The sequence below is a fragment of the Sciurus vulgaris genome, assembly GCF_902686455.1.
Source record: "Sciurus vulgaris genome assembly, chromosome: 8".
Lineage (NCBI taxonomy): Eukaryota > Metazoa > Chordata > Mammalia > Rodentia > Sciuridae > Sciurus > Sciurus vulgaris.
The window spans coordinates 114,443,752-114,470,774 of NC_136468.1; the positions used below are offsets into that span (position 1 = coordinate 114,443,752).

General features: G+C 36.6%; 1 protein-coding gene across 5 annotated transcripts; it reads left to right on the top strand.

Annotated features, from left to right (window-relative positions):
- The first annotated feature begins 227 nt into the window (after nt 1-227).
- On the top strand, nt 228-27,023 carry VSTM2A (V-set and transmembrane domain containing 2A). Of its 5 annotated transcripts, XM_079150638.1 has the most exons (6): nt 228-361; nt 795-925; nt 2,740-2,906; nt 4,146-4,196; nt 6,904-7,240; nt 24,612-27,023. In XM_079150638.1, exons 2-6 carry the CDS (start codon nt 847-849, stop codon nt 24,698-24,700), a joined length of 723 nt encoding a protein of 240 aa, XP_079006764.1. In that variant the 5' UTR covers nt 228-361; nt 795-846; the 3' UTR covers nt 24,701-27,023. The 5 variants fall into 5 exon arrangements, with proteins under 5 accessions (XP_079006764.1, XP_079006765.1, XP_079006763.1 ...); XM_079150639.1 differs by lacking the exon at nt 228-361 and having other exon boundaries at nt 376-925; nt 24,490-27,023; XM_079150637.1 differs by lacking the exon at nt 228-361 and having other exon boundaries at nt 376-925.

The window sequence follows — 27,023 nt, forward strand, 5'->3', positions numbered from 1 at the left end:
AATAGCATGTGATCATTCTAGTTAGAGCAGTTAATAACTGGGTAAGCGACATTTCCCTCAAATGGCTGTTTTCATCACCCCAAAGCAGTCTTCCACCCCATCCCATTCCTCCCTCTTCCTCAACAATGCTTCAACTTCCTCCTCCAGTCTCTCGCTCCTAGCCCCAAGCAAACGCCGCAATCCTACAACTGTATTGTCTTCTTCAGCACTAAACCATCAGATCCAGACAAAAATATTCAACTAATGGGGAGAAAAAGCAAATTGGAAAAAATTAAATGTTCCTGCTCTATAGAAGGGAAACACAGATGGAGCCGCCCATCCCTCTGCCTTCTGCGGGCTGCCCGGTCCCAGCTCCTCGCAGGTGCGGAGCAGTCCAGCGCTCAGAGAGTTAAAGGCATCATCGCAGCCATTAGAGGGAAAAGTTGCGGCGCCGCGAGCCCAGCGAAGTCCTCCAGCCCGCCCCCCTTGCCCACTCCCCGCTTCCCGAGCTGGCTCGGTGTTTAGGGAGGGCAGTGATCACGCAAGCCGGAGCAGCGGGCTGACGTTGAACGAGCTGCCAGGTAGCTGAAAGCAGCCAGCCAGCAGCAGAGACACTTCCCAGCATTTGAAGCCTGGGTCTGCACTAGAAGCCTCAGGAATCCTAGCCAGCTGGTTTTAACCTTCGTGAATTGCAGTCCCCTCTCCCCAAAGCCAGTCTTCACCCGCCGAGCGAGCAGCAGGATAGGATGTTTGCAGTGTCGCGCCCAGGGCTCTGAAACAGAGCCTTCTGATACGCTTGCATTCTCTTCTTTTAGGGCTTTTTGGCTGTTGGCTACACTGATGTGACCCCCCCCCCCTCCCTTTGGAATGATGGGGATCTTTTTGGCATATGTTGGAATTGTTTTCTTTTCCGTTTTATACGTACAACAAGGGCTTTCTTCTCAAGGTAAGTCTGTGCTCAATGGCAAATATACATCTGGGGTGTGTGTGTGTGTGTGTGTGTGTGTGTGTGTGTGTGTGTGTGTGTGTTTTCTTATAGTCAAAGCATGGACAGGCAGATATAGTGAAATTCTTAGCAAGTAACAGTGGGTGAAGGTTGTATGAATAGTATTGTTTGATATTTTTCTTCAAAGTTTATTAAATCATAGGCAAGCTAGGTTTCGGAGAAAATCTAGTTGGTGTCTGGCAATGAGGTGAGTTCCTCTATGAACACAAACACAGGGCTGTGTGTGTGTGTGTGTGTGTGTGTGTGTGTGTGTGTACTTTCTATGTGCATGCACAGGATAACCACTCATGCATACATAATCATCACAAACCCAGAACTAGGTATGGGGGACTTTCCATCATCAGTCCTGCTTTCCCTTGCAGGCAGAAAGGGTTTAGAGTTTTCCTTTTCTGAGTCTGTGTGACTTCGTTTGCATGTGTGTTTATCAAAGAACAGACTCCTCTGAGGACCCATAAAAAAGGCACGACTTGCATTACAAGCAGCAGCAGCCTGCTGAATCCAGTTGTTCAGGACTTTGCAGGCTGCAGTGGTCGTTTCAGCACCATGAACAGATCACATCTCTGCTGCCAGAAGACTGCATCACTTCTGCAAGCAGAAATGCCATGTACTCCTCCTTCCAGTTTGAACAGAAAAGTCCTTTTCAGAACAGACTGCCTTCTTAATAGCTCCCATTTCCTTTAAGTATAAACACAGTTCCATTTCACTAGAGATCAATTTGGGGTTTCATAAAATTTTGAAATGAATATCTATCTTTTAAAAGTGGGGGTATCCACCCTAAATCATTCCTGCAGTTCCCTCAGCCCTCCTTTCCATTAAGTGTGCATTGTAGCTATACACTTCCATCAGCCACAAATCTAAGACTACTTTTAGGGAGCCATCAGCTCTTTGCGAAGTGTTCTTTAGACAAGACAAGAACAACCATGTTAACAAGAGCATCCCATGTTCAAAAACATGCCTTTAAGGAGAAAGGGACATTTTATATTTGTGAGTTTCACCATGAATCTATGAATCTTACAAACTGAGTGTTATGGTTGGTAATGAAAAGGCTTTAAAAATTCTCTGTAGTGACTTCAAAATCATTTTCAATCTAAACTAAGCTTGGGTGTATAATTGTTAGATCCCAAGAGACATGACAATTAGCTAAACAATAGCTTGATAGGAATGAATGTGAAGATTAATTTGTGGAGAATGAAATATAAACAGCTTAGAAAGTGTGCAACTTGTTTCACTACTGTAGGCATAAGATCACAATTGCTAATAACTCTTTTTGGTATATCAGCAATGTTCATTTTGATAGATAGTCATGATCCAGTCTGCAAGATGAAATATTAAGTTAATGTAGACTGTTTAGAAACTTGGAAGAGGCTTTTCTCATAATAATAACTTGACATATGATCTAAATTATACCTCACTGAATCTCTCAGTAAGTTTTGTGGAATACTGCAATCTGACAAAAGGTGTTTGGATCAAACTCTGGGCAGCTTGGCTAACAGAGAGTTATTGGCAAGCTTGTTAACCATTCCATTATCTGGACTTGATCAACAACAAAGTGATTCAGTCATGATACCAAAAATAAGACAGGCAAGAAGCAAAGAAAGGCAGGGGCTGGAGGATCTAAGCAGGCAAAGTCAAGGATGTCTTAGAGGGGTTGTTGTTGCTGTTTTTTAAGTCCAAGAAAAATGTGAGCTCTCAAGGAAAGAAACGTTGGAGGGAGTGGTGTACATATGCCAAAAGGATGTGCTCCTGTTTTACAGCAAAATTTACCGAGTTTCCGCGGAACGTGACAGCGACCGAGGGGCAGAATGTGGAGATGTCCTGCGCTTTCCAGAGCGGCTCCGCTTCGGTGTACCTGGAGATCCAGTGGTGGTTCCTGCGGGGACCCGAGGACCTGGAGCCTGGGTCCGAGGTGGCTGGAGCGCAGGTAGTGCAGTCACGTAGTCCGCAAAGCTCCCGAGTCTGTCCCACTCTTTTATTTCACTGGGTATCCAATGGGGGACCAGGGTCCAAGATGCTGTCTACGTGTCCCTGGGGACTCTCCCGTCCCTTTGGTGGTGAAAGACGCCCAGCGATACAGGAAACAAGCCTTAATTTGTACTGGGTGACATAAGTTAAAACCACCAAGGAAGTCATACTATGGAGCCTTTCCTGAATGAAATTGAGAATAACCTCCTATCTTAGTATTACTTATTAAGATGCCCATCTTGACACTACAGTGCTGCTACATCCTAGGACATCCGCAACTCTTTCCCTTCTAGTCCCATTTCTCTCATCTTTGCCTTTAACCAAGACAGTTGAGGGTGGGGCGGGGGATGGGGAAGAAAAGAGGTAGGGGAGAGAAAGAGGCTGAACTGAATGCGGAGGGGAGGAAGGAGGGAGAGGAGAGAGGAAAGAGAGGAGAGAATGAAGGAGCCCACCAGAGGGGTGACTTGAGAAGAGAGAAGCCCGTGGTTAGGAGAGGAAGGTGGAGGCAGTAGAAGAGGAAGAGAGAAAAGGAGGAGGAGTGAGGAAAGGAGGAGAAGAGGAAAGGGGCAAGGGGTGAGGAAAGGAGGGGAAGAAGAATTTTAGTAAGGAGAAAGGGAGACAGAAGAGTGTCAGAGCAGTTGACCAAAAGGAGACTCCGATGTGTCAGAGAGCGAAAAAGAAAGTCTGTAAAAAATGATCCCGGGGATGGGACAGCAGCCCGGAAAAAAGATGCATTTTAAATTCGTCCCAGAAAACTTCCACCCACACTCACATCCCCGCCCACCTTTGTGTCTGTCCCTACCCTTCCCGGAACCCGCAACCCCAGACAGAACACTGGCCCTGCAAGGAAGAGGGCCCAGCCGGCACCGGCCCCGCCTCCTGGAGCTCAGCCTCCGCGCAGCTGGTGGCGCAGGGATGGAGCCCGGCGGCAAGAGGCGCGCTAGGAGAGGCTGCCGGCTCTACCCGCGCGGCTTTGGCGGCAGGCCAGCGAACCTCCGGGAGGCGGGATGATCTAGGGTGGGGAGGGGACCAGACTCAGACCCGGCCAGGTTCCTTCCCTTCCCAGTCCTAACTAAAATGTAGCAACACAACTACAAAGACTGGGGTCTACCCTGAAAGGCTCCTCACCACCGTGCTGCGGACGAGGAAGTCAGAGGACCTCGGTGGGAATTTGAGCATTTGCATCCTTGTCCCGCAGGTGGAGCTCTTACCCGACAGAGAGCCGGACAACGATGGGACCAAGATCAGTGTGAGTGTCACAGGGACAGGCGACAGGGGGCGCATGCCTTAGCTGCTAGGCAGGCCCAAGGTGAACATTAGCAGTAAATGGATTTTAGATTTTAAAACCTTTTAATTTGTTGTCCCTGAAAAAGGCAATTTTGCGAACACAGGATGAAAGCCAATCTCCTCTTTACCTCATTAGGTACATAAAAATTGAAGCAACTGGAGAGTCCATAAATAAAATTATATGTTAATCGTGTAAATACCTAAACATTAACTAGAGAATCATTTTGGTATCCAAAAAGGTTGTGTGACTTTTTTGCTTGTTCTGTGTAACAGTTACATAAGAGTGAAGGGCTGCAATGCTAATATGCATTTTAAATTACAGAAATGATTTTCCTTTAATAGAAAATAAAATAGTAATATGCAAAAATCTTCCTAGAGAGTGAGAAAAAATTAAAGCATCCAAGAATATTTTGAAATTGCAATGAGATAAAACAACTCAAATTTGAATGTCATCCATAATGCATCTAATGTATTTCTAATGCTGGTGTTCAAAATCATAAAAATAGAAGAACAAAATTAAATATAAATCTGCAACCATTATTAGAGATGTTTGATCAATTGAAACTATAAAAATATTGTTCTACTCTCTATTGGTTATTAGTTTTAATAATTATATGTTGAGAAGAAAGTGAAAATCATCCTTTTGCTATACCTTAAATGAAGCCACACAGAGTAAATTCGTGTTAATAATCTTACTTACCTTGAAAAATACCTTTAACAATTTTTCACTACTAGAAATGAAACAGTTATATAATACGAAAGGAAGAAATCTACAGAGGATGAATATACTGTTTTTAGAAATCTAAAAATCCAATGATCTACATTTTAGAAAGATATTTATATTAAAGCTCTGACAATAACATAATGTGGCATAAGATTGGAGTTACATTATAAGCATAAAATTATCTTGTACACAGAACTTAAATCTATCATCTGTGTAATCTCAACATGGAAGAAATATCAAACAACTTAATAACTCACAAAATCACCAACTCTTTAGAATATCTCTGTTCCATTTTTTTTTTATGACACAGAAGTCATTGTGATTGGTAAAATCAATAGTGTTTTTCATAAGCATTTCACTTTTCACATACACATAAAATTAGATAACATCAGTTGAATATTAATAGCTGACCCTTCATGCCCGTACCATACCATCTAAACAACAGTAACCAAAAGTCTTCAGAAACATACAAAGACATAATCACATATGAAACTGCTAATAGTATTAGCCAAGTGAATATATTATAAAATCTACTGAGTTGAAAAGAGTTCTAGATATGAACTGAGGCAGAACATAATTTGTTCCCAGTGTACACTCTGTGTGACCGTAACATATGTACTAAACCAGCATTTATTAACTTAGATTTCTGGGAAAAATTTATAACATATTGATAAAGCTCCAACCTCTAGAGATGCAGACTACATAGAACTGCATGAAATTAAGCAAAACTGATTGACTCTAACATACAATCGGTGTTGAGAATCACTAACACAAAATTCTTAAACCTCAGTTACTCCATAGTAAAATGGGATAATAATGATATAAATAACTACCTCCAAATGTCAGGAGACGTAGTCAAGAATATATGTACAATTGACATCCATTATTTTATATGTAAGTTTGCATACACATAAATTTATACTTATGGTTATGGTCCAATTGTTGGAAACTACTTGTTATACTACGTGTTATATGTAAAATATAAAATAATGCTTCTCAAATTTTCTTATTTATAATTGTTTGAAAATGCAAAAACCATTAGCAGAATAAATATCTTCTTGTCTCCACTACTTTTATCTGTCTTTCAAAATTAACTAAACCCTTAAATCCTGAATGTCTTATGAAATCTCATTCTGTCAATCATGGATAACATATGATATATATTAAATCTAACTAGTATTTAAACATATCACATATATTATGTATCATATCTTTTATATATCTGGTATATTAAAAATTGAGACAAAATTATTAGAAGAAATAAAAAACAATTTCCAATTTTGAAAATGAAATCAATGTTCAATTGATCACATTCCAATTTCCTACAAAGGCATCTGGTATATAGTCTGAGCCATAAAACTTCAGGTGAATTAACATATACCTGAGTCCTGCCACTCTATAACTATAGCCAAGACTACATCAAAATTTTGAGAAAAAAAATAGTAATATCTAAGCCTATTGTAACAGTACCTTTAGTAATCACCGAGATATTGGGATAAAAGTATGTTCTTACCTCAGCTCTTATGACTAACAAAATATTTCTGTGATCTCCCAGATTTTCTATACCCACAGTAAATAGTCTGTATTAACTACAGAGTTGGCCTCATTGATTTATACTTCATTCATCTGAGATAACCAGGCAGAATCCAGTCCCATCTTGAGAAAATGCTGGCATTTTATCTACCAGAACCTGATGAGTATGGACCACACTGCTAATACAGCTCTGTTTGGATTGACCTCATATCCCAAGACTATGAATGCCATTGTTAGTGGAATAGAATAAATAAGACCTTAAGATCATATGTTAAGGAAATAAAAAGCCCCTTGACTATAGCTATGAGGTCATTAAGGCCCTTTAGTTTTCCAACATTAGCAAGTTTAGGATAAAGAATGAGAACAAAATCATTTCATGCAGCACTATATTTTTTTACCTGCAATTTTTCAGACAGTGAAAGTTCAAGGCAATGACATCTCCCACAAGCTTCAGATTTCCAAAGTGAGGAAAAAGGATGAAGGTTTATATGAGTGCAGGGTGACTGACGCCAATTATGGAGAGCTCCAAGAACACAAGGCCCAGGCCTACCTGAAAGTCAACGCCAACAGCCATGCTCGGAGGATGCAGGCCTTTGAAGCCTCACCTATGTGGCTGCAAGATATGAAGCCCCGCAAGAACATCTCAGCCGCGGTTCCCAGCAGCATCCACAGCTCAGCCAACCAACGGACGCACTCCACCTCCAGCCCTCAAGCGGTAGCCAAAATTCCCAAACAAAGTCCACAATCAGGTATGGAAACCCATTTTGAGCCTTTCATTTACCACTCACAAACCCTCCACAGAAAGTTCAGTCAAATTGAGTAGACAGAATAATATGAGGTGTGTGTGTGTGTGTGTGTGTGTGTGTGTGTGTGTGTGTGTGTGTGTGTGTGTTTTAAATGGGAGACCTAGTTCAGTTGAATTAATGAGACATGAGCCATTGAGAGCAGGGACTGACCTGCTCAGAGGATGTGCCTTTGCCCCATTAGTCCCTATCAGGGCTTCATATCCAGGGAATCAAAGAGCTGGACTCTATTTTTTATTTCTGTATTTACATGTTGTAAGAACAGTAAATCATGTAATGTTGGTCACATTATAAATGCATGTTCATTTTCTCTACAGATTTATGTATCAATAATGACCCAAATTAAGAGGCTTTCACTTAATCAAAATGGAAATGAAAGAGACACACCACATCATCCGCATTTTTAGCAACCCATAACTTTAAGCAGGACTAGTCTCCAAGGGCTTTTGATTTTGAAGGAGAAACTTCAGCTGCCTGTGATGAAAGTGATGATGATAATGGGAGGAAGTGAGGGGGGATGAAAGGCAATAAGTGGTGCAGAGATAAGGCAACTCCTGTAAATGCGCCTCGGATGCCAATTTAGAAGCTTAGTCACACATTTCCTAAGTCAGCTGTGCAAGTTAAAGCTGTTCTGAATGGCATTAATTTATGCAATCATTCAGCCAATGGAAACTCATTGAAGTTTTAACCTTGATATGAAATAGAAGCTTCTTGGAATGAGCAGTCTCCTACAGGACCCATGGCTGTCCTGATTTCCTCAAATACTGATGTAATATTATAGGATGAAGAGAGCATAAAAATTTATGATCATTTAAGGTTTTTCCTTTACTGAAAACTAATTGATACTATTAATGGTGATAGAAAGTTATGTTGCTAATATTTAAGATCTCTTCAGTTGTTAAATTAAAAACTCTGATCAGCTCATCTTATATGTTCATATATATATATATATGTAGATAGATATGTATACTTGGAGATATATGCACACATCTTAAAAATCATCCTGATCAAATATATGTGTGCATATATATGATAGATATATGAAAGGTATATATATATATATACATACATATATGAACATATATTTTATATATATCTTTAGAGGAATATGTGTATATGAAGATGTGTATATATATTATATGTATATATATATGTATGTATAATATATAAATATCTTTAAATACTTGCCTGTGAAAAATGCTTTAAAATAATATATGCTAGGGCTGGGATGTAGCTCAGTGGTAAATCACTTGCCTAGTTTGCATAATATCTTGGGTTCAATCCCCAGCACTGCAATCAGTCAATCATTCAATGTATGCCAGTATAGATTTCTTCTTTATGCTCTCTGTCCTAATGGATGTGATTTGTAGATTTGCAGGGCACTTGGCTTAGGGTCGCTGTGAGTTAGCACTGCCTTTAAATGTTAATGAACAGTTGTCCCGTGGTGCCTTGGTCATAGTAATTTATTAATCTGATGAACAGATGGCTTAGCCTCTCTAAAATCCAATTTGTTTGGCTTTGTCTTATTTTCCTCTTTATAATTGCCTTTGTTTCTCAAATTAAAGGACAAAACCGACAGAGCTAATAATGGTTTTTATCAACAGAGCTAATAATGGTGTTATTTTATATAAGGTTATGGCACACATATTTACATCTCAGTTACAATTTTGTAACCACTATTTGACAAAGATTTAATGTCTTTGGAGGACTTGTCCTCCTCTTCCTTCAGACTATCAAAAGAAGCAGCTAGACTCTACTTATCAGAGTAGCCTCAGCAGACAATTTATGATCTAATTAGAACTCCAAATCATGGAAGTGAAATTATTAGCCTACATAGAATATTCCAAGCCAGGTATCATAAATCTGTTCTATGGAATAAAATCAAACAGATTACCTATTCCAAATGAAAGATTCTGAGCATAGAATGAAATGTTTAATTCTAAGATACTGTCTTTGTGGTATTAATAATGTACTCTAAAATATATATTTTAATATCTTTCTCTTGCTGTTTTTGGAGCTAAATTATAAACTTCAGAAATCTTAAAATAATTTTCAAATAAAAATTATTGCCCATTTTCTCTATATCCACCAGACTTGCTTTTAGGTGCAAAATTGTTTTTTCTCAAGTTAAGGGTAAAAGGAGAGAAGGAATGCTGTCTATGGAAGCCTATATTCATTAAAAACTTTTTTCACAAAAACTTACCTGCTTCTAGCAAAGATTAATCTGAAGTGTCTCAAAATATTTAATTTCTATTTTTCTTCCACACTGGAAAGTGTTTTGCATAATTTTATCGACATTCTCTATTTCAGTACTGAGTGTCCTAGCTGCCCATTCCATTCATGTGTAAGTTTTATGCTTGCACACAATTATTGTGTATAATATAGAACCTGGGATGGATATTTATATATTATATTCACTATATTACTCACATCCTGGTTTATAATTTTGCTTTAGAATTTTTCAGATTATATTCAAATAAAGCTTATTTCAATACCCATGCTTCATCTATTCATTCATTTATTCACCTCCCATCGCTTCAGGGAACTCTTATGCCAGGCACAGGGACTTTTGAAAGATATCCTCCCTTTCCTCAAGGGATTTATATTTTAGTTTGTGAGAAAACAAAATACATGTGAATTCCATTTACCGTGCATCTTTTGTTTTTTATTAAAAGCAGGACATGGAGAAGACACAACAGTTAAAATCTTGTTTTTACAGGCCAATGACTATAGCAGACTTTTATATTTTATGATTTGATGCAAGGAGGCATGATTCATGTTCAGTATACATAACACTATAATAGTAGCCTGTGTCAAAAAAAGCTGATATATTTCACCTTTTATTCCATAATTGTCTTTGATTTAGTTGACTACTTAATTCAAACTATTTTGCTGCAGTAATTTTTGTGTCTATGAAAGAGAAATATTAATTAAAAATAATGTTATATAGCATCTTCAATTTGTAAGATAATAAAACCAGTTTCCCTAAAGCAGAAATTTATATGAAAAAAAAAAAGAAGATAGAAAGGATAGTTCATGAGTATCTATATCTTAAAATATGGAGATTTAAGTATCATTTAATATGACTACATATTTTTTCAGAAGTTAGTGAGCATGTGACAGTCCTGTCCTGCTTGAAACTGTTCATATTTATAATTTTTCATAAACAAGTGAATTATAAATTCTTAAATTATCTTAATTCTACTTCAATTTCTTAATCAACAATTAGAACCAAAATAATGAAGAAAATGGTAAAGCTGGACAAAATTTGTCTTCTGCAATTTTTTTATAACTTTATCAACTCTAGTTCTATCTGACCTTCTCAGTTTTATGTATTCATAACCAATGACAAATGTTCTTCATATCAAACCTATATCCCTCCATATCCCTTACCTACTCCTCCTTTTTCTTTTTATTTTTTATATATTTCCACAAAGCTTAGAAAGAAAGAGAAAATGCCAGTAAATACAATGTAATGTATGGAAATCAATACATGGAATTAGAACTTAAAGGAATATTCTACAGATTTTCTGAGGAGAAAGATTCCCTGATTCTAGCTGGTTGAATCAGGGAGAGTAACCTGGGAGGAAGGGCTCAAATTATAAGGACAATGTATACAAGCAAAGATGGAGAAGGTTTTTCAGAGACAGTGGCATCTAGTGGGCTGGATGTGGAAAGTCCCAAAACCTCTACCAGGGTGAAGTGATCTAATTCCCTCTTCACAGAGAGCTTAGAGATTTCCTTTAGTTCCCCTCCACTGCATCACGAAATGTCATTCTCCATGGTTCTTCCTGTCTCATCCAGGATCCCCCATCCTTTCTGAAGCTAAATATCTTTTCTATACATCTCTTCTACTCGTCCTTCCTTTGTTCTGTTTTCCTTCTCTTCTACTGATCCTCCCAACCTCCCAAAGAGGCAGGGAAAACAGCTCCCTGCCCCTCCCTTCTCTATACTGGCAAAGTCAGACCTCTCATGGGTGCACACCCAACTGATGCTTGCTACCCTCCAACAGGGGCACTGTATGCTTTCTCCTGTTTTCTTTTACCTCAGTACCATGAAGTCTTTCTCTCCCTGGCCAATCTGACTGCAAATGTTCATTTATGTCACTGGCATCTTCCTAAACTTCCAATTACTACATCTTCTGATAAGATCCTTCCCAATTTTCAGGCGGCATTTATACCCTGATCACTCCTAATACTCTTGCCCTTCTTGTCTCCTCAGGTTGATTTGCTTCACTGACTTAATCTACTCTCTCCTTTGCTGGCTTCCCCTCCTCAGTTCTTTTGATATATTCTTTTCCCATTCTCTCCTTCTTTATCTTACCCATTCCCCTGGTTTTGATAAAAATTTTTCCATTCATATTTCTACTTCTAACTTCTCTCTGGAGATCCAGAAAAGGCTTGTGATTGTCCCATAAACATCTCCACATTTTCAACCTATGTGTCCTGGAAGAGTTAAAGTGTGCATTCCACCCATTGAGAGGTGGAGCTTCTCGTCCTCAACCCTACCGGGAGCTTCGGTTTGCCTGTGACCAGTTTGACCAATATGATGCAGTGATGCTATGCCAATTCCACACCTGTCTTTAAGGAGACTGGAAACCTCTTGAAAGCTAACCACAATATAAGAAGCACAGCAAGCTTAAGTCCACCTTCCTGAGTGAAGCTCCAGTATAGGCACTATACATGGGAGTGAGGACTCTGCCTGGGACATTCAGCCTTGCCGGCCTTCATCCAACTCAGCCCCAGATGAGTCTCTTTGCAGTCACTCCAGCTGAGCCCAGGCAACACACAGAGCAGTTGCAAGATCACAGTCAATTGCCTTTTTAAGGCTCTTGGATATTATAGTAGTTTGTTTCACAGCAATAGATAACCAAATCAGATGCCTACAACTCAAATATTCAGAACCGAATTTATTCTCCTAACTTTGTCGCCAAAAACAAATGACCTTCCTCCTGTTTTCCCAAACTTTTAATAACATCATCACAATCACAGATCTTGCAGAAACCTTGAAAATGTTCTTATGTCTTCCTCTGTCAGTTGCCATGCCGAATTAGTCATTCAGTCCTAGTGATTTTCTTCCCAAACGTCCTTGAAAAACTGTTTTGTTTTGCTTTTCTGTTCTGCTAACACTGGTTTCATTTCAACATAAGCCCTCCTCACTTTCTTTATTCCAGCAGCTCCTAACAGTTTCCCTGTTTCAATTCCAATCCAAGGAACATATCACAACAGCACATGTATTACTATTTCCAGAGCACCATCTCTAATTTTCATAGTCTAATTTCCAACCCTGTTTTGGGGAGTTCCTAATCCTTACACTTACTCTTGCTACTTGGTATTTCCCCAGTGTTTTCACACATTTCCTTTCTCTGTGACTCTGCAAATGCTGTTTTCTTTGTGTGAGTCTTTCCCCTGCCGAGTTCCTACTCAAATGCAAATTCCTTTATAAAGCTTTCTCCAGTTCCCCTTAGTCATAATTGTTTGTTTCCTCATCCAGCCTCCTGCAGCAATTTGTGCTCACTTCCTTCCTTTGAAACCCTTATTTTCGTGCCCTGTATTGTAATATTGCCTCATTTTTTGTGTTCTAGACCCTACATTCCAGTAATTTTCTCAGTCTCAGGTGAACCAGGACAGGTAACCCTCTGTTTGTGTGTGATGCCTCAAATACGTTTTCAGAAACTCTTTTCTTTGGCGAATACTTTTTCCAATGTCAAAATTGACTTTTGCAAAGGTCTTCTCTTCACTCCTGTGATGAACAGCTGGCATTTGTAAGAAAACTGGCCATGCTTAAGGTCGTAGTTATGTTTCCACGTGTGGAGTCTGTCATCGCTCAGCAGGAATGCTGATTCTCTGAACTCCAAAATATGATTATTGTGTTTTCACCACGATGCAAACCTGAGTGTTGAGAGGCAGCTGCTGTTACAGCTGCCAGAAGCCAAGATCTCACCAGAGCTCCTCTGCTGCTAATAAACATGGCATGTTTCCCAAAGTAGCCAGATTTAGCAGAAATGATCTTCATACAGAATTTCAAAGCTGTTGGGGAGAGAGAGAGAAGATTCTGCGGGTCTCACAACAAAGATTGTTTTCTTGATCTAATATGTAAATAAATGGTGTATAGCTTTGAGGGAGAGAGCCAGTTGTAGAATTAAGACCTTTATGTTGATTTTGGCTTAAATTATCCAACTTGGCTGCTTACACAGGTTAAATTAATTTGATCATTGTAATTCTATCAGTTAAATGACCACTATGTAAATCAAGTGTCTATGAATAAGAAGAAAAGTAGACTTGAGGCAATAATTTGGGTAACATAGGCCAAGGAATCTATCTGCTAGAGTTGTTTGAACCGGAATTATGTAGATTAAGTTTCCATAGTGGTTAAGTTTTCTGGCAAACCATATTTATTTACTCATTGAAATCCAGTCACTGTCTGGGCCTACAAAACTAAGGTCCTTCGGTTGGCTGGATGGGCTTTTCCATACATGACTAGTTGTGTGAAGGTTATTGAGGATACATTGAGCAGAATTTGCCAAATGATTTGTCTCAAATGATTTCATGGTCCTTGTGATTTCAGGAAAGTACAATAGGAGTAGCTTCCTGGATAAGATGACCAAAAGGTCAGAAGGCTACTGGAAGACTTCACTCTTTGGATCAAAGTAACATACATGCTAAAAGAGCAAGATTGGGCAGGGGTTACTCTAGAGGACCATTTCTGCCACTGATAGTTGGATAACATGTATCTGAGCATTGATCACAGCTATTAAAGGGCATAAATAAACAAGGAGGTGCTTCTCAGACCTCCTGCCTCTGCACCAGTAGAAGCCATAGTGCACAGCAATTAGGGGGGTAGACGGTTCACATCTCTGCTCCCTCACTCATCACTGTGTGTGTCTATTTCCTCATTTCTTTAAAGAAAACTATAGTACAATCAGAGCTATGAAAATTACATATGGAATGTTATACATTTAAGACTTGGCACTTAATAATCCCTTAACAAAAGACAACTAATTAGGGTATTAATATGCCTATCATTGCGCGTGCTTGTATATTATTATGACTATCAGCAATGAAAGGATGAGAGTGAAGATATCTGTCCTAATCTTCAGGTGATTCATTCCAAGACCCCTAGTGGGTGTTTGAATAGTCTGAATCCTACAAATGCTATTTTTTTCCCTCTGAGCACACAATGTATAATAAGGCTTACTCTATAAATTGGGTACAAAAGAAGTTAACAACAAAAACTAGTAAGAAGATTAGAAAAATTATACTGTAATAAAAGTTAGGTGAACATGATCTTTCTCTCCTGAGAGTCAAGACAAATATTAATTTTTTGGACAGCAGTTGTTCTCAGTAACTGAAATGAATCTGTATATAAGGAGGCAAACACTGTTAAGTGGTCTATTCCACTCAGCAAGTATTTTCTTGTTGGCATGGAGAGCTGAGGAGCTATAGAAGGATGACTGAGTCTTTATTCATGGCTTATGTCTTGTTTATTATTTCATTTATTTCTTTTTTCCTTCTGTCATATCATTAATTGACGAGAAATTTTCCTCTATACAACCATAACATATTACTCACCAGCTGTCTTGCCCAAGGTTGTAACTAGATCCTTATGGAAGAGCACAAAAAAATTCCAAAGGATTTTTATGAATTTGACCTGATTAAACAGCATGTATTTGAATGATATAATTATGTCAACTCTCTGCTGGATTACTTAAATATAAACTTCCAAAAGAGACCCTGGGAATTATTTAAGTCACAAAGTAATTAGAAATACACCTGAAAACACTGCAGTGAGAATATTTTTCAAAGTCTTTAAAAAAGAAAATAAAATGAATGTAGAAACCAAACATAAAAATTCAGTTTGTGATACCATATATATATATATATATATATATATATACACACATATTTGATTCCCAGTTTGACTACAAACCTTTGTTACTTTGTGCTGTCAACAAAATACCTCTGACCCTTAAGAAAGTCTTTATTTACAAAACAGATATGGTAATATTTAGCTCCCAAGGTCATTTTCAGCCTTAAGTGAGATCATGAATTTTAAACATATAGCAGAGTAAATAAACCTAGCATGTGAGGGAGCTTAGCAATTCTTCATTATCTTCCTCTTTACCTATTAAATATGAAAATATATTATTAAATACTATGATTTAAGAGAATAATAAACATAAATATGAAAATAAAAAAGATTAGAAAGTTCTAAAAGTATATAAAATAACAGTTGATGGATTAAAAATATAACAATTAGAGAACAATTTATTCATTTAAAAGAAGTCAAGGGAAAATGTTACCACAACATATATGTGTATACATCCAAGTGAACTCCGATTAAAGAGCTAAGCGGAAAAGAAAAATTCAGTACAAGAAAATTAGCATAAAATCAAAGGCCTAAGGCTTTGAAAGTTTAAAGTTACAAAACAATTTACAAAAGAAAATAACATTTTAATATAATTCAAAACAATTGTGTTAAGCAAATGTTTTGTTTACTTATCAATAGTTACATATGCTATGATTATGTAATCCTCAACCCCAATACTGAGTTGAAACTTCCCTTCTCAAGGAAATTTGGCAAGAAGGATCAGCCACATGGCTTTCTAGTGTACAGCCCACATGTTCCTGAAATTATACTCTAGAAGGACATTGCAAGCAGATCAGTAGTGTATCAGATGTGAACTTCTGAACACCAACATTTGTCACAGAATTGTTTATATATGTGGAAATTTGCAAATGACCAAGAGTAGAGAAATCACCTAATTCATGCATTAAAACATAAAATGAATATTATGCAGTTGCTAGAATCATGTTTTCAAAGAATGTTTATTGATGTTAGAAAATACCCAATACATAATATAACATGAATATTCATGTTCACGTAAATGTACCACTGTGTGTACCTAAAGCACTGTTATGAAAGTGGTATATTCAGAAATTGCTTGTAGTATTAACATAAGGAATTTCATATACATGCATATTTGCATATATATGATATCATATTTTTCTGGGTGCTGGGCAGAGAATCACACCATTAAGTTATTCTTTTTGTTTTTCTAAACAGGTGTGATCACGATGCATTTATATTGATTAAATAAGCAAAGCACACATACCACCTATAAATAAAATATCTTGCAATTATTTGTCATGATTCATTCAGCCCCCAATTCAAAAGGAGATTAAAGTGATGAGCAATGCATCATCATTGGGAATGTCAAGGGAAATCAATACATGGGAAGAGTTATAAATAACAAGTATCTTTATTTAATGTGGTTGCTTCAAAAAAGTATGAGAGAACACTTTTGCATGAATTAAGAATCCTTTATGTATAAAATCGACTCAATTATAGGTGTAACTCAGTGTTTGAACTAAAGCAAATCGCAAAAGCTAGAAGTTATGATTTCTCATTATGTGAAGCTGACAACTATAGAGCTATTGAGAAAAATAAAGATGAAATTAAATTAGACAATTTTAACTTCACAGTTACAAACATTTTAATAATGATTAAATAATGCATTCGGATACTCCAAATTTCAAAATAAAAAGTATCATCCACTGTGCAATTATGGGAACTATTATGAGATCAATGTGTTTCTAGCTTTACTTAAATGTTCTATATTACAGACAATGTCTTTGCAATGTCTTCTTTAGCCATTTGTACCATACTTTCTTTTTAATTTTTTGATGAAACAACATCATATGCTAAGAAGACAGTTCTCTCACTACAAGCATTGTAAATAATTAATTTGGAAAATGCTACGTTTAGAGAGCAAGCAACAGAATCACAACCACTAAATAAAAAAAAAAAAAACTTCAGAATTTAAAAACTGATTCTATTTCAAACTATATGAAAATATCATTAGAGATCTGGAGATATGAATTGTTTCTCAATGCTTTTGGTGTTATTTCAGCTCCTAGAATTGTGCTTAATATGTAATGAGGGTTAAGTAAATGTTTAGGTATTGAAAAATTTATGTTTTGGTTTACATGTAGTGAAAACACTTATGAGGATAAAGCTAAGAATACATATAAATTTGGTCCATCTTCACGAAAACAACCGTGGACCATTAATGTAGGAACGATCAAAGGAGATTGGAAAAAAGTTCTTGGATCATTCTTCCTTACATACTGAATGATAACAATAATATAAATTTATTTAAAATGATATTTAACAGTCAATTATGTCTAGGAGGGTGGATGAAAAGTCCTTGGCAGCTGTTCACTTCTGTCCTTTGATTTGCATGTCTTGATTATTATGTGTTTGAAAAGTAAAACTGCTTCAAATATCTCTGATTATTAAATCCTCATAGCTAAGAAGAGAATTTCTGATGTGAAGATAACTTGCTTAACATTATAACTCAGAATATCTCTAAGTAGCTAGTTTAAGGAAAAGGGTAAAGCCAGTAGTTTGAACTTGAAAAACACATGTGCAGATTTTTCCTGTGTGTCCTGTAGACATTCAGTCCTCAAATAATTTCTTCCTTAAAATCAAACATTGCTGAACAACAAAGCTAACTATTTTATTTAGGCAAATTACTAACTTTACTTTTTGATTTATATAAATCATGGAAATTAAAATCTCGTATTCACAGCTAAGTTTACTTTCTTCTCTTTTCATTCTATTTTTTCACTCTGAATTCCTCAGTTAATAATTCTTTAAAAATATGAAATAGTTTTCCTTCTGATGGCATTGAAGATAGGGGTCTATAACATGGAAAAGGAGTGTGGTTAAGAGAAGATATTCTTTATTTCACCAATTAGTAAGCAATTGCTTATATATTCAGCCAGACTGACCCCTATTTCCTCAAGGCAGAAGTTATTAAAATACATTTAATAACTTCTCCGGCCTCTTAGTGTTCAATAATATTAGCTGTGGTATACTTTCTATCAGTTTCCTCATGCAAGCAAGTATCCTTACTGCTTTGGGTGAGTGGAATGGGTTCATAATCTTTGTAAGGAGGTCATCCCACATAGATGTCAATTGTCTTCCTAATTTTCTCTATTTCATTCCCCATATTAAATGCACATATGTAAGCCCTTAATCAAACTCAACATTATTGAACATTATCAGTGCAAAAATCACATGTGTGAAATCCCTAATATGTATTGTGTGATTATTCAAAGTCTAGATTAATATCTACCTTTACATTATAAACAAATTTGTTAATTAACAATGAAAGCTTACAAGCAGAAGCATATTTAAACCCTATGAATAAATAATTTCAAGCAAGTCACCAGCATTTATTTGTGATGCTAATTATAAATCATTAATATTTATGCTCTAAAGCAGTTATTAAATATATGTGGTACTAAAACTTCCTTATTTGAAAAAACTTGGTTTTTCCACCAAATCATATTGTTTTCCATTTTGTCAAAACTTCTTATATTTTCCTATATTTTAATCAAGCAGCATTGAGAAAGCATAGAGTTTTGGGTATGAAGAATTGCCACATGAAATATTGAGACACAAATTAATTTGTAATATCTTAGTTCTAGCATCAAACAAACTGAATTGGAACCTCAGCTATACTCCCTACTAGCTGAGTAAACGCAAACAAATTGCATAAACTCTCTTAACCTCAATTTCCTACCAGAAAATGATTATTACAACCTGTGGGTTCATAGTCAAAGGTAAAGATAATAAGTGATCAAAAAATATTAGCTGCTTCTATCACAATGATCATCCTATCTGCACAAAATCAGTTTTTACTCGGATGGGGGAGTTACCATGAAAATGTGCTATTTTAAGATGCACTGTAGTATTTGACAGAGGATGGCAGAATTACTTTTATGTGTCCATTCTTTAGTAACCGGGGAAGATAGACATCCTGAAAGGTTGCAGTGACTGGCTGTGGGCAAGAGGAAAATCTGGAAAATTCTGTGGTGAATGGGGTATCACCCCTGTGCCTTGCCATGTAGACCTCGTCTTCATGGGCAACTAACTGCTCTTTTTCCCTCAGCTACACTAAGAGGCCTCATAACTAGAATGGAGCTGTAAATTTGCTGACTAAAGGAAAGCAAGAAAGGAAATTTAAGCAGCTCCTGCCAACAAGCCAGAGCACAATAAAATCAGCGATTTATGTATTAGGTCAGAAAGAAGCACATTTCTTTTAAAAAATGGATTTCTGGAAGAAATTGGCACTGGACCTTTAAGAATTCTAATAAAAAGATATTCTTCTCCAAAAATTATAGGATAAAATCATCCTATTATTTGACCTTTCCCCTTCAATAGTAATTTAGTATGTGCAAACCCGAATAAAAATTGCATTAAAAGTTAGCTCAAATTTTCTCACACAGCTATTTTCATTTCTTAAGGCTGACATCTGTAATAAAAGAAAAGTGTGTCAAAAGGGCCTGCCTGTTCTGGGAGCTGTAATGGACACTCCGTTCTTTTTAAGCTGAACCTCTTCTCAGACAAAAAATTAGACTATCGCTCCTTTTGCATTGGAGGAATTTCATCTTTAGGTTTGACCATATGAGCATCTCTAATATTCACTTTTATGAAATAAAGATTCTGGAGTCAGACTACGGAGCCACAGGTGGACAGAATTTGTGTTCTTTCTTTCTTCTTGCTTCTTTTGATTCCACTAGATAAACAAGAAAAAAGAAGAGAAAAGTTTTCGAGGATCATGCCTGAAGTTGCAGGCAGATGCTCTGAATGGGGAATGTTCCCTAGGTCGAAGCCAACTTAAAGTTCTGTTCACACAGAAAACTAATGCATCAGAAAATATTCAAAACCAAGAGAAAGTGGATGTTTGAAGAGCTGGTGAAATTTATGAGACAAATTGTTTAAGTAGTTGTCTCAACCCTCTGCTTGATTATTTGAAGTAAATACTCCTTTTGTGGTAATTTTTCCTGGAACCAAGAGCTCTGTGTTTCATTCTCTTCCTCTCACTAATTAGTGGTAGTATTTTGAACAATTAGCTTAGGCTTTCTGGGTCCCAGGCTATTAAACTTGAGTCAAAAGTGTGTGTGTGGTGGGGGGGGGGAGGAGTTCTTAGAAAGAAGAGGGACCTGTCACATTAATGGTGAAATCACATCTCACTCAACCATTCAAGTGAATTCAGAGCAATCTCTAGGTTCTAAAAGTCTGTAGTTGGAAAATTTTAAAATATTGTTATCAGACATTTGGTACATGATAAAGAGCAAAACAAACCTTACTTGTTATTAACAGTTGGAAAATTAAGACACTGAAAGTGTAGTCATAGCCAATATTTGTCAGTTCAGAGGTAAGGACAAGTTATATTTTATGAGCAAAAAGGTTTTCTCTAAAATGTGTTGTGTTTAACACATTTATTTCTGAAAAGATTGGAATACATTTCAATAACAATGATTTAGCCCTTTTGAGGACATTGATGTAGCATTGCTTGCCTCAGGGAGTTACAGAAAGAAGCATATCCAAGCTCTGTGCTGACCCTACTGCACTGTTGTCTTATTTCTGTGTCTGTGCTTTACTCCCTATTGTCTGGGTAGCCAAGGGTGAATTATTTCATGTTGCTGAGATACATTTTCCTGATCTGTATATTTACGGTGCAGGAATATTGAGAGGATTAACCAGAACAATGTATGTAAAGTGCCTACAGCATATTACTTGATACACATCAAATTCCCAATACATTTTAATCATTGTGGAGATTAAAATGAGCTAGATGAGGGAGCAGCATTGTTGAATATGTCCAGTGTCTTCCAGCCTGTGGATCATAGACACAGGAAGAAATAGCAGTACAGATGGAAGTCTAAAAAGGAAGGTGCTGAAAGGGAACTAAGTTCTCCATCTGGCAGATAGATGAGAGGGGCAACAAGTGGGATAGAGGAAGAACAGTTGCATGCTGCTGCAGACTAGCCAGTCTGGGGAGTCTCACTCAGTTGAATGAGGTGGAGAAGATGGGGTACTAAGCTCTCCATGAAATGATCCTCTCTGACAACACTGGAGGAGAGTAGAACTGCTGTTGCAAGAGGCAATATCCAGAGGTCATTCAACTGCACACCATTTCTGGCTTCCCTGCTGAGGATATCCAAACTCCTGACTACTGTGCTTTGATTGTTTTTAATTTTGCTTTTTTTTTTCTCTCCCAAGGAAATAGAAGAAATTTCTGTTATTCTGTGAAATAATAATTAGAGTGAAAATAGCATCTTTGAGGCTGTTTCTATATTGATCCCACTCTTGAAAAGAGCTTGTGTACATCTCAGTGAAGGCAGTGACAACACTAGTTATGAGAGGTGGAAGCTATGTATCTGTACTACGACTTCTTTGAAAGAAAACTTCTCTTCCCTCTTACAAAGACATGGGGAATCACGCCTCAGAGCACACAGTGAAAATCTTTAGGCATAAAAACAGAATAAAGCATCTAGTTGAGGAGCATAATGAAATGGTATTAGGCGTCCAAGAGAAATCTCTAGGCCCAGCGTGCTATATGAACATTTTTTTTTTCACCTAATTTAGATAGTAGTATCTTCTCTTCTTTTTCTCAGGGTATTTTATGTTGGGGGCACAAGTTTAAAAACTCTCAAAGCCTTCTTGTAGATACAGAGAATAATTTGAAAAATTGTTAAACATTTCAGTGCTTTCTTTTAATGAGCTTTGTGTATGTGATCCGAGAGATAAGACATGACTATAATGAATTACAAGCAACATAGTCTAAGTGAAAGTCACAGGAGAGGAAAACTCAAAATACTGCTGAGATGTGGAGGAGAGAGAGATCCCACAAGCTGGTGAGAATAGATACAATGGAGGGCAGGTTATCTGAGGTCAATAGTTGTTCAAATGTATGATCTTAAGGAGATAATAGATTACCTACCTGGCCTTGGCATAGAACAAAAGAAACCAAATAAAACAAAATCAGTGAGTCTATTTTGATACAATGTTCTGGCTTACTGATATGAAAAAAAAAAAAAACAAAAAAACAGTAATACACAATAGTTATGCTCGTTTCAGAAAACATAGAAGAAGTAAGTATCTTACTTGAGACCTCAGAAGTGGCTGGCAGCCAAAAGAAAGTAGAACTCAGGGCTTCTGACAGCAATCCTGGCTCTCATTATTTCACAAAAACGAAATGTTTCTATATGTAAAAATGAGATTAGAGCATGATGAGTGGCCAAAGTTGGTTCCTGACAAAATCTTATATTTCTTATTTCAATAGTTTTAGACCATAGTATGTTTGATAAACAATAGTTTTAAATGCAAATAGTATACATATAAATGAAAATTATAATGATTAATTTAAAAAATTACACAGGACCAACATCAGTATTTTAGGTTCTCAGATTTCACTATCTAAAAGTCATGGGGATTGCAGAGGGAAAGAAGTACATCTCTCTTTATTCAAGACACAAATGTAAAAGCAGAGAAAAAGAAAAAAACTAATCAGTGATTTGATGACAATACAGATTTGCCTTAGAATTTATTATATCAGAAAAACATTTTATAATGTCGTAACGGAAATAAATTATCCACTTAAAAATATGCCCAGAGTGACTATACACAATCTTAAAAAAAAAAAAAAAAAAAAGGAACTATGTTGCAATGGTTGATTGCATAGCTGAAGGCAATTCAGAATTTTAGTAGCCTTAAATTCTTTACAGTATAAAACAGGATTTCTTTCCCATCAAAATGCTCATGTAAACAATGTTTTAACTTGCACTTGCTGGACATATGATAGGAAATGTTGGGTCAAAATGAAGCAGCTTCTCAGGCACGGGGCTAGGCATGTTCTATGAAAAGTTAATGAGTTAAGAAAGAAGCAACATAAAACATGGTGCAATTTTAGCAAATTTGAGCTAATCTGCAATGTACAAGTTGAAGAGGAAACTACTATTTGACAAAATATTTTTTTAAAGAGTGTGTCATTTTACCCAGTTACATTCTTTTCAACTGTTTCAAACCTTTCCTTCAGTACCAGACGTATTTTGTGTAAAATCAAGTGCCAATGGCTATTTAGAAAGCCATGTAATAATTTGTCTTTTTTTCTTTCTTTTCTTTTTCATCAAATGAATCCTCAAAGAATTTCATCCAAAGCTCACAGGAATACATGCTTAATTTTGGAAAGCTCTGATGCTAGTGGTTCTGCACAGATTATGTATATTTTCTTTGAATGGTCTTTGTATTTAGAACTACATATGGACTGAACTATCACTTTTGTATTTCTGAACCTTGTCACCCAGCTTGAATATGGGAGTACTCTCCAGAGTCCCACCACCAACTTCTGGGTCTTCAGTTGTTAGGTTTCTAGAGGAGATATGTTACATACACAGCCCACCTCCCCAAAAGTAAATCAATGACAACACTTAAATAATCTAACAGAAAAACAGTAATGTGAGTCACTAAATGTCCATTTTAAAGCACCAAATGCTAATTCTACTGTGACATTTCGAGTGGCAAAGGACTGTGCCACAGTTTTTAACATTGCCACTGTGAAGTCAAAGATGATTTAACTGAACTATTTAAAAAATTGAACTTCCCCATCCTTATCCCCCTTCAAATTTTTACTAACCATTTCCCAACAAGACAGAAAAGAAAGGCTCTGTGCCCCATTGCATTTTTGTTTTTCACTAATAAAATATCATTTTGTTCCATATATCATTCATTACTAGTAGTTCATTGGAGAGACTATGTGAAGAAAAATGCAAAAGTACAATTTAATTCTTCCCCTTTGGTAGTCATGGAACCCTTTTAAGAATTTTTAGTTCTTGACAGCACTAACACCTCCTCCAATTTAAAGGATAGGTAACCTAAAGATCCTACCCTAAAAGTAAAGTTCAGACGCACAGCCTCCAATGCATCCCCCTCTCCCAGTTGAGAAGCCTGCTTCTGTCAGTGTTTCTGTTTCTTCTGTGGTTTTATTCTAATTCTAGGACAAAGGGGCATGTGTTTTTAGACACCAAGATAGGAACAAGTAAATGACTATAGGGAATGATCCTCAAGGAATTCCTTGAGGGAAAAGTATTTGGATTCCTCTCAGACTTCCCAACCATGAGATGGCATTGTTTGAAAACAGACAAAACAAACGCCACCAACTTCCCGGGACTGAAATACTTTGTATGTGTTGTTATTTGCAGTGCATGCCAAGACATTCATGAGCACCAGAGCCAAGCTGGCGAGCTAATTAAATATATATATGTATGTGTTTAAAACAGCCTAATAAGGAGCATTGGAAATCTTCAAGATGAGCGAATATCTTATAACTTCTTCCGCAGGTGCGAGGATAGCTACAAGCCATGGACTTTCTGTCCTGCTTCTTGTTTGTGGCTTTGTGAAGGGTGCTTTGCTTTAATCTAAAGTGCTGACTTTTTTCCAATATCACTTTCTCTTCTTAAAGCAAAGAGCAAATCGCCTGTAAAATCTACGGAGCGGACAGCAAAGTTGACCCTAAACTCCAAGCATCATTCCGCACCCTCTGTACTCTAATTACCTACACAAGGAGCGCCTGCTTCCGGAACCATAAATGAAGAGGCTATCACACGCTTTGTTGATAATATTTTCTTTGGCAAATCACTGATCTTTTCTTTCAAGACAATTAGTGTGAAGTGATAGAACATTTTCTAATAGCAAGATCTATTTTTTTCCTTTTCTTTCGGCAAAAAACAAAAAATAAAAAAATCATCATCTCACTGACTGCTCAGGGGTTGGCCTGAAAGTCATCGGTATGGTAAATATTTACTATGGATACCACTGATTTCCTACTAAAGGACCCACTATCTGCAGGAAGCAAACAGAGATCAGAAGTCTACAAAACATAAACTATCACCAAACAAAAACCCCTTTCATGGTCAAAACTATCAACACTTCGAGGCAACAAGGAGAACATTATTTTAAATAAGGAATAATTAAAGAAAGATTTTTTAAACTTCTTTTTTCTTGGATTTTTTTCTTCTTTTTCTTGAGTATAGTTCTTGCTCAATGGTGGCAGATGCTGATAATGGCCAATCCCTGTCAATCCTGGGAGGTTTATATAAATACATTTTCAGTGTTCAATATTTCAATGTATTTTAATTCATTTTGCAATTCCTGTATATGCAAACCCAACAAATTCTGTAAATTGCTTATAGTATGTGTGATATAACTTCAAAATAGATATACTACAATCTTCATGCAAGCTGATTTTTATCATGCTATATATAAATATATACATATGAATGTCTATATGTTGAGCCACCAACCAACTTCTTTTGATAGTGTTTGTTTTTCATTTATAATTCATATATTGTATAAATTTCACAGTACATTGTTTCATTTCCACAAGTTTGACAGCTGCAGATGGTCTCTGTTGTCCTCTGCTTCCTTCTGGAAAATGCATATTCAAAATTGTATCTGTCTCTGATAAATGAGCTTTGTTGTGTGTATGCTATGTTGGAATTTGCTATGTTCCTTTAAATATGGTGTTTATTGAGGTTTGAGGGTCTCTTGACTCTGAAGAATGCACACTTTGGTTTTAACATCTATCCCTGTCATCATTATTCCATCATCAGAAAGGAATGTTGTTTCTAGAAATTCTGCCTTGGAGGTGAGCATGGGGAAGTTTCATGAAACAGACCCCTCTTCCTTCCCTGTGTTCTTGGGAGAGCACTTCTTGGTATGGCTAAAGGATGCTGCTTCCCTTGAGCTCTTGTCATTCTGTTATTTGCTGCTAATTATATTTTAATGTCTCCTAAGTAAAAATTAAAATTTGGTTGTTGGCTAAATACAATATGCAAACGATGGCTGCAAATCCCTGACTAAAGAAGATATGTGTTCAGTTTTCACTGTTCAAGTGAGTTATGATTTTAAATATTCCATTCTTATTTTTGGTTTTATGATAATTCAAACTATTTACTTGGAACTTGTTTAAACTTTTGCAAAAAAAAAGATAGAACTCTTAATGTGCTCTTACATACACTGTGGAATCAATATGGCTTGAGAAAGAAATAACCTAAGTTTTCCTTCCAGAGAGATTCTTCCATTTTCTTTCATTACAAAACCAGAAGATCATCCATGTGGGGACCATGCACTCCCAGTCTAAGGTCCTAAGTGGAAGCCTGAAGACAATAAATATCTCTGCTTTTCAAAGGTAAATGCATTGACTCTGCTATTTAGTTTTAAGCAAGGTGCATATTTTCACAACATTCTAGACCTTATCTTCTGAAAAATAATGTTTCATTCTAAATCTTTTCTTGACATTCTTCTTGTTCATTTGGTTTATTACTTCAGTCTAATAAGAAAAATAAAGGTTTTGATTGCACTATTTTATTAACTTAGAAATGTATTTTATTTCAAGTTTAATATTTTAAAATGCATAAAATAATGGTAAAATAAATATCATCTGTTAAGTTTATCTGAGGCTTAAGAACTGCATACAGAAAAGTGTAAGTTTGTATACAGATTCAAATTTAGTCACGCTGAGAAAATCCACAATATAATATACATTTTCTCAAAATGCAGGTAATGAAATTAGTCAATTCTAAAGAAAGAGACTTGCACTTATATCAACAATGTTGACCATGTTCATAATAAAGGGCATATGCTAGTGTGGGATTAGAATACTCATGAGACTCTAATACCAGTGTCCAAATTAGAGAAAACCTACTCGTCTTTGGGATAGCAATAGTCCAATTCACTGGTCACTTTGAGAAAGAGCAGAGCATATTATCTGCTCCAAACTAAGAAAATTAGTGTGGAATCTTAAATATTAGGACAGAAACTGCAGCACACGGCAGATAACTTCTAGTGGTTTTCATCTTATTTTATATGCATT

Bases quoted from the DNA above. Each gene is read 5' to 3' on its own strand.
- VSTM2A (XM_079150638.1), top strand. From the start codon at position 847: ATGATGGGGATCTTTTTGGCATATGTTGGAATTGTTTTCTTTTCCGTT. The intron at 2,907-4,145 runs GTAGTGCAGTCA...CTTGTCCCGCAG, and splicing joins CCGAGGTGGCTGGAGCGCAG to GTGGAGCTCTTACCCGACAG. The intron at 7,241-24,611 runs GTATGGAAACCC...CTCTTCTTAAAG, and splicing joins CAAACAAAGTCCACAATCAG to CAAAGAGCAAATCGCCTGTA.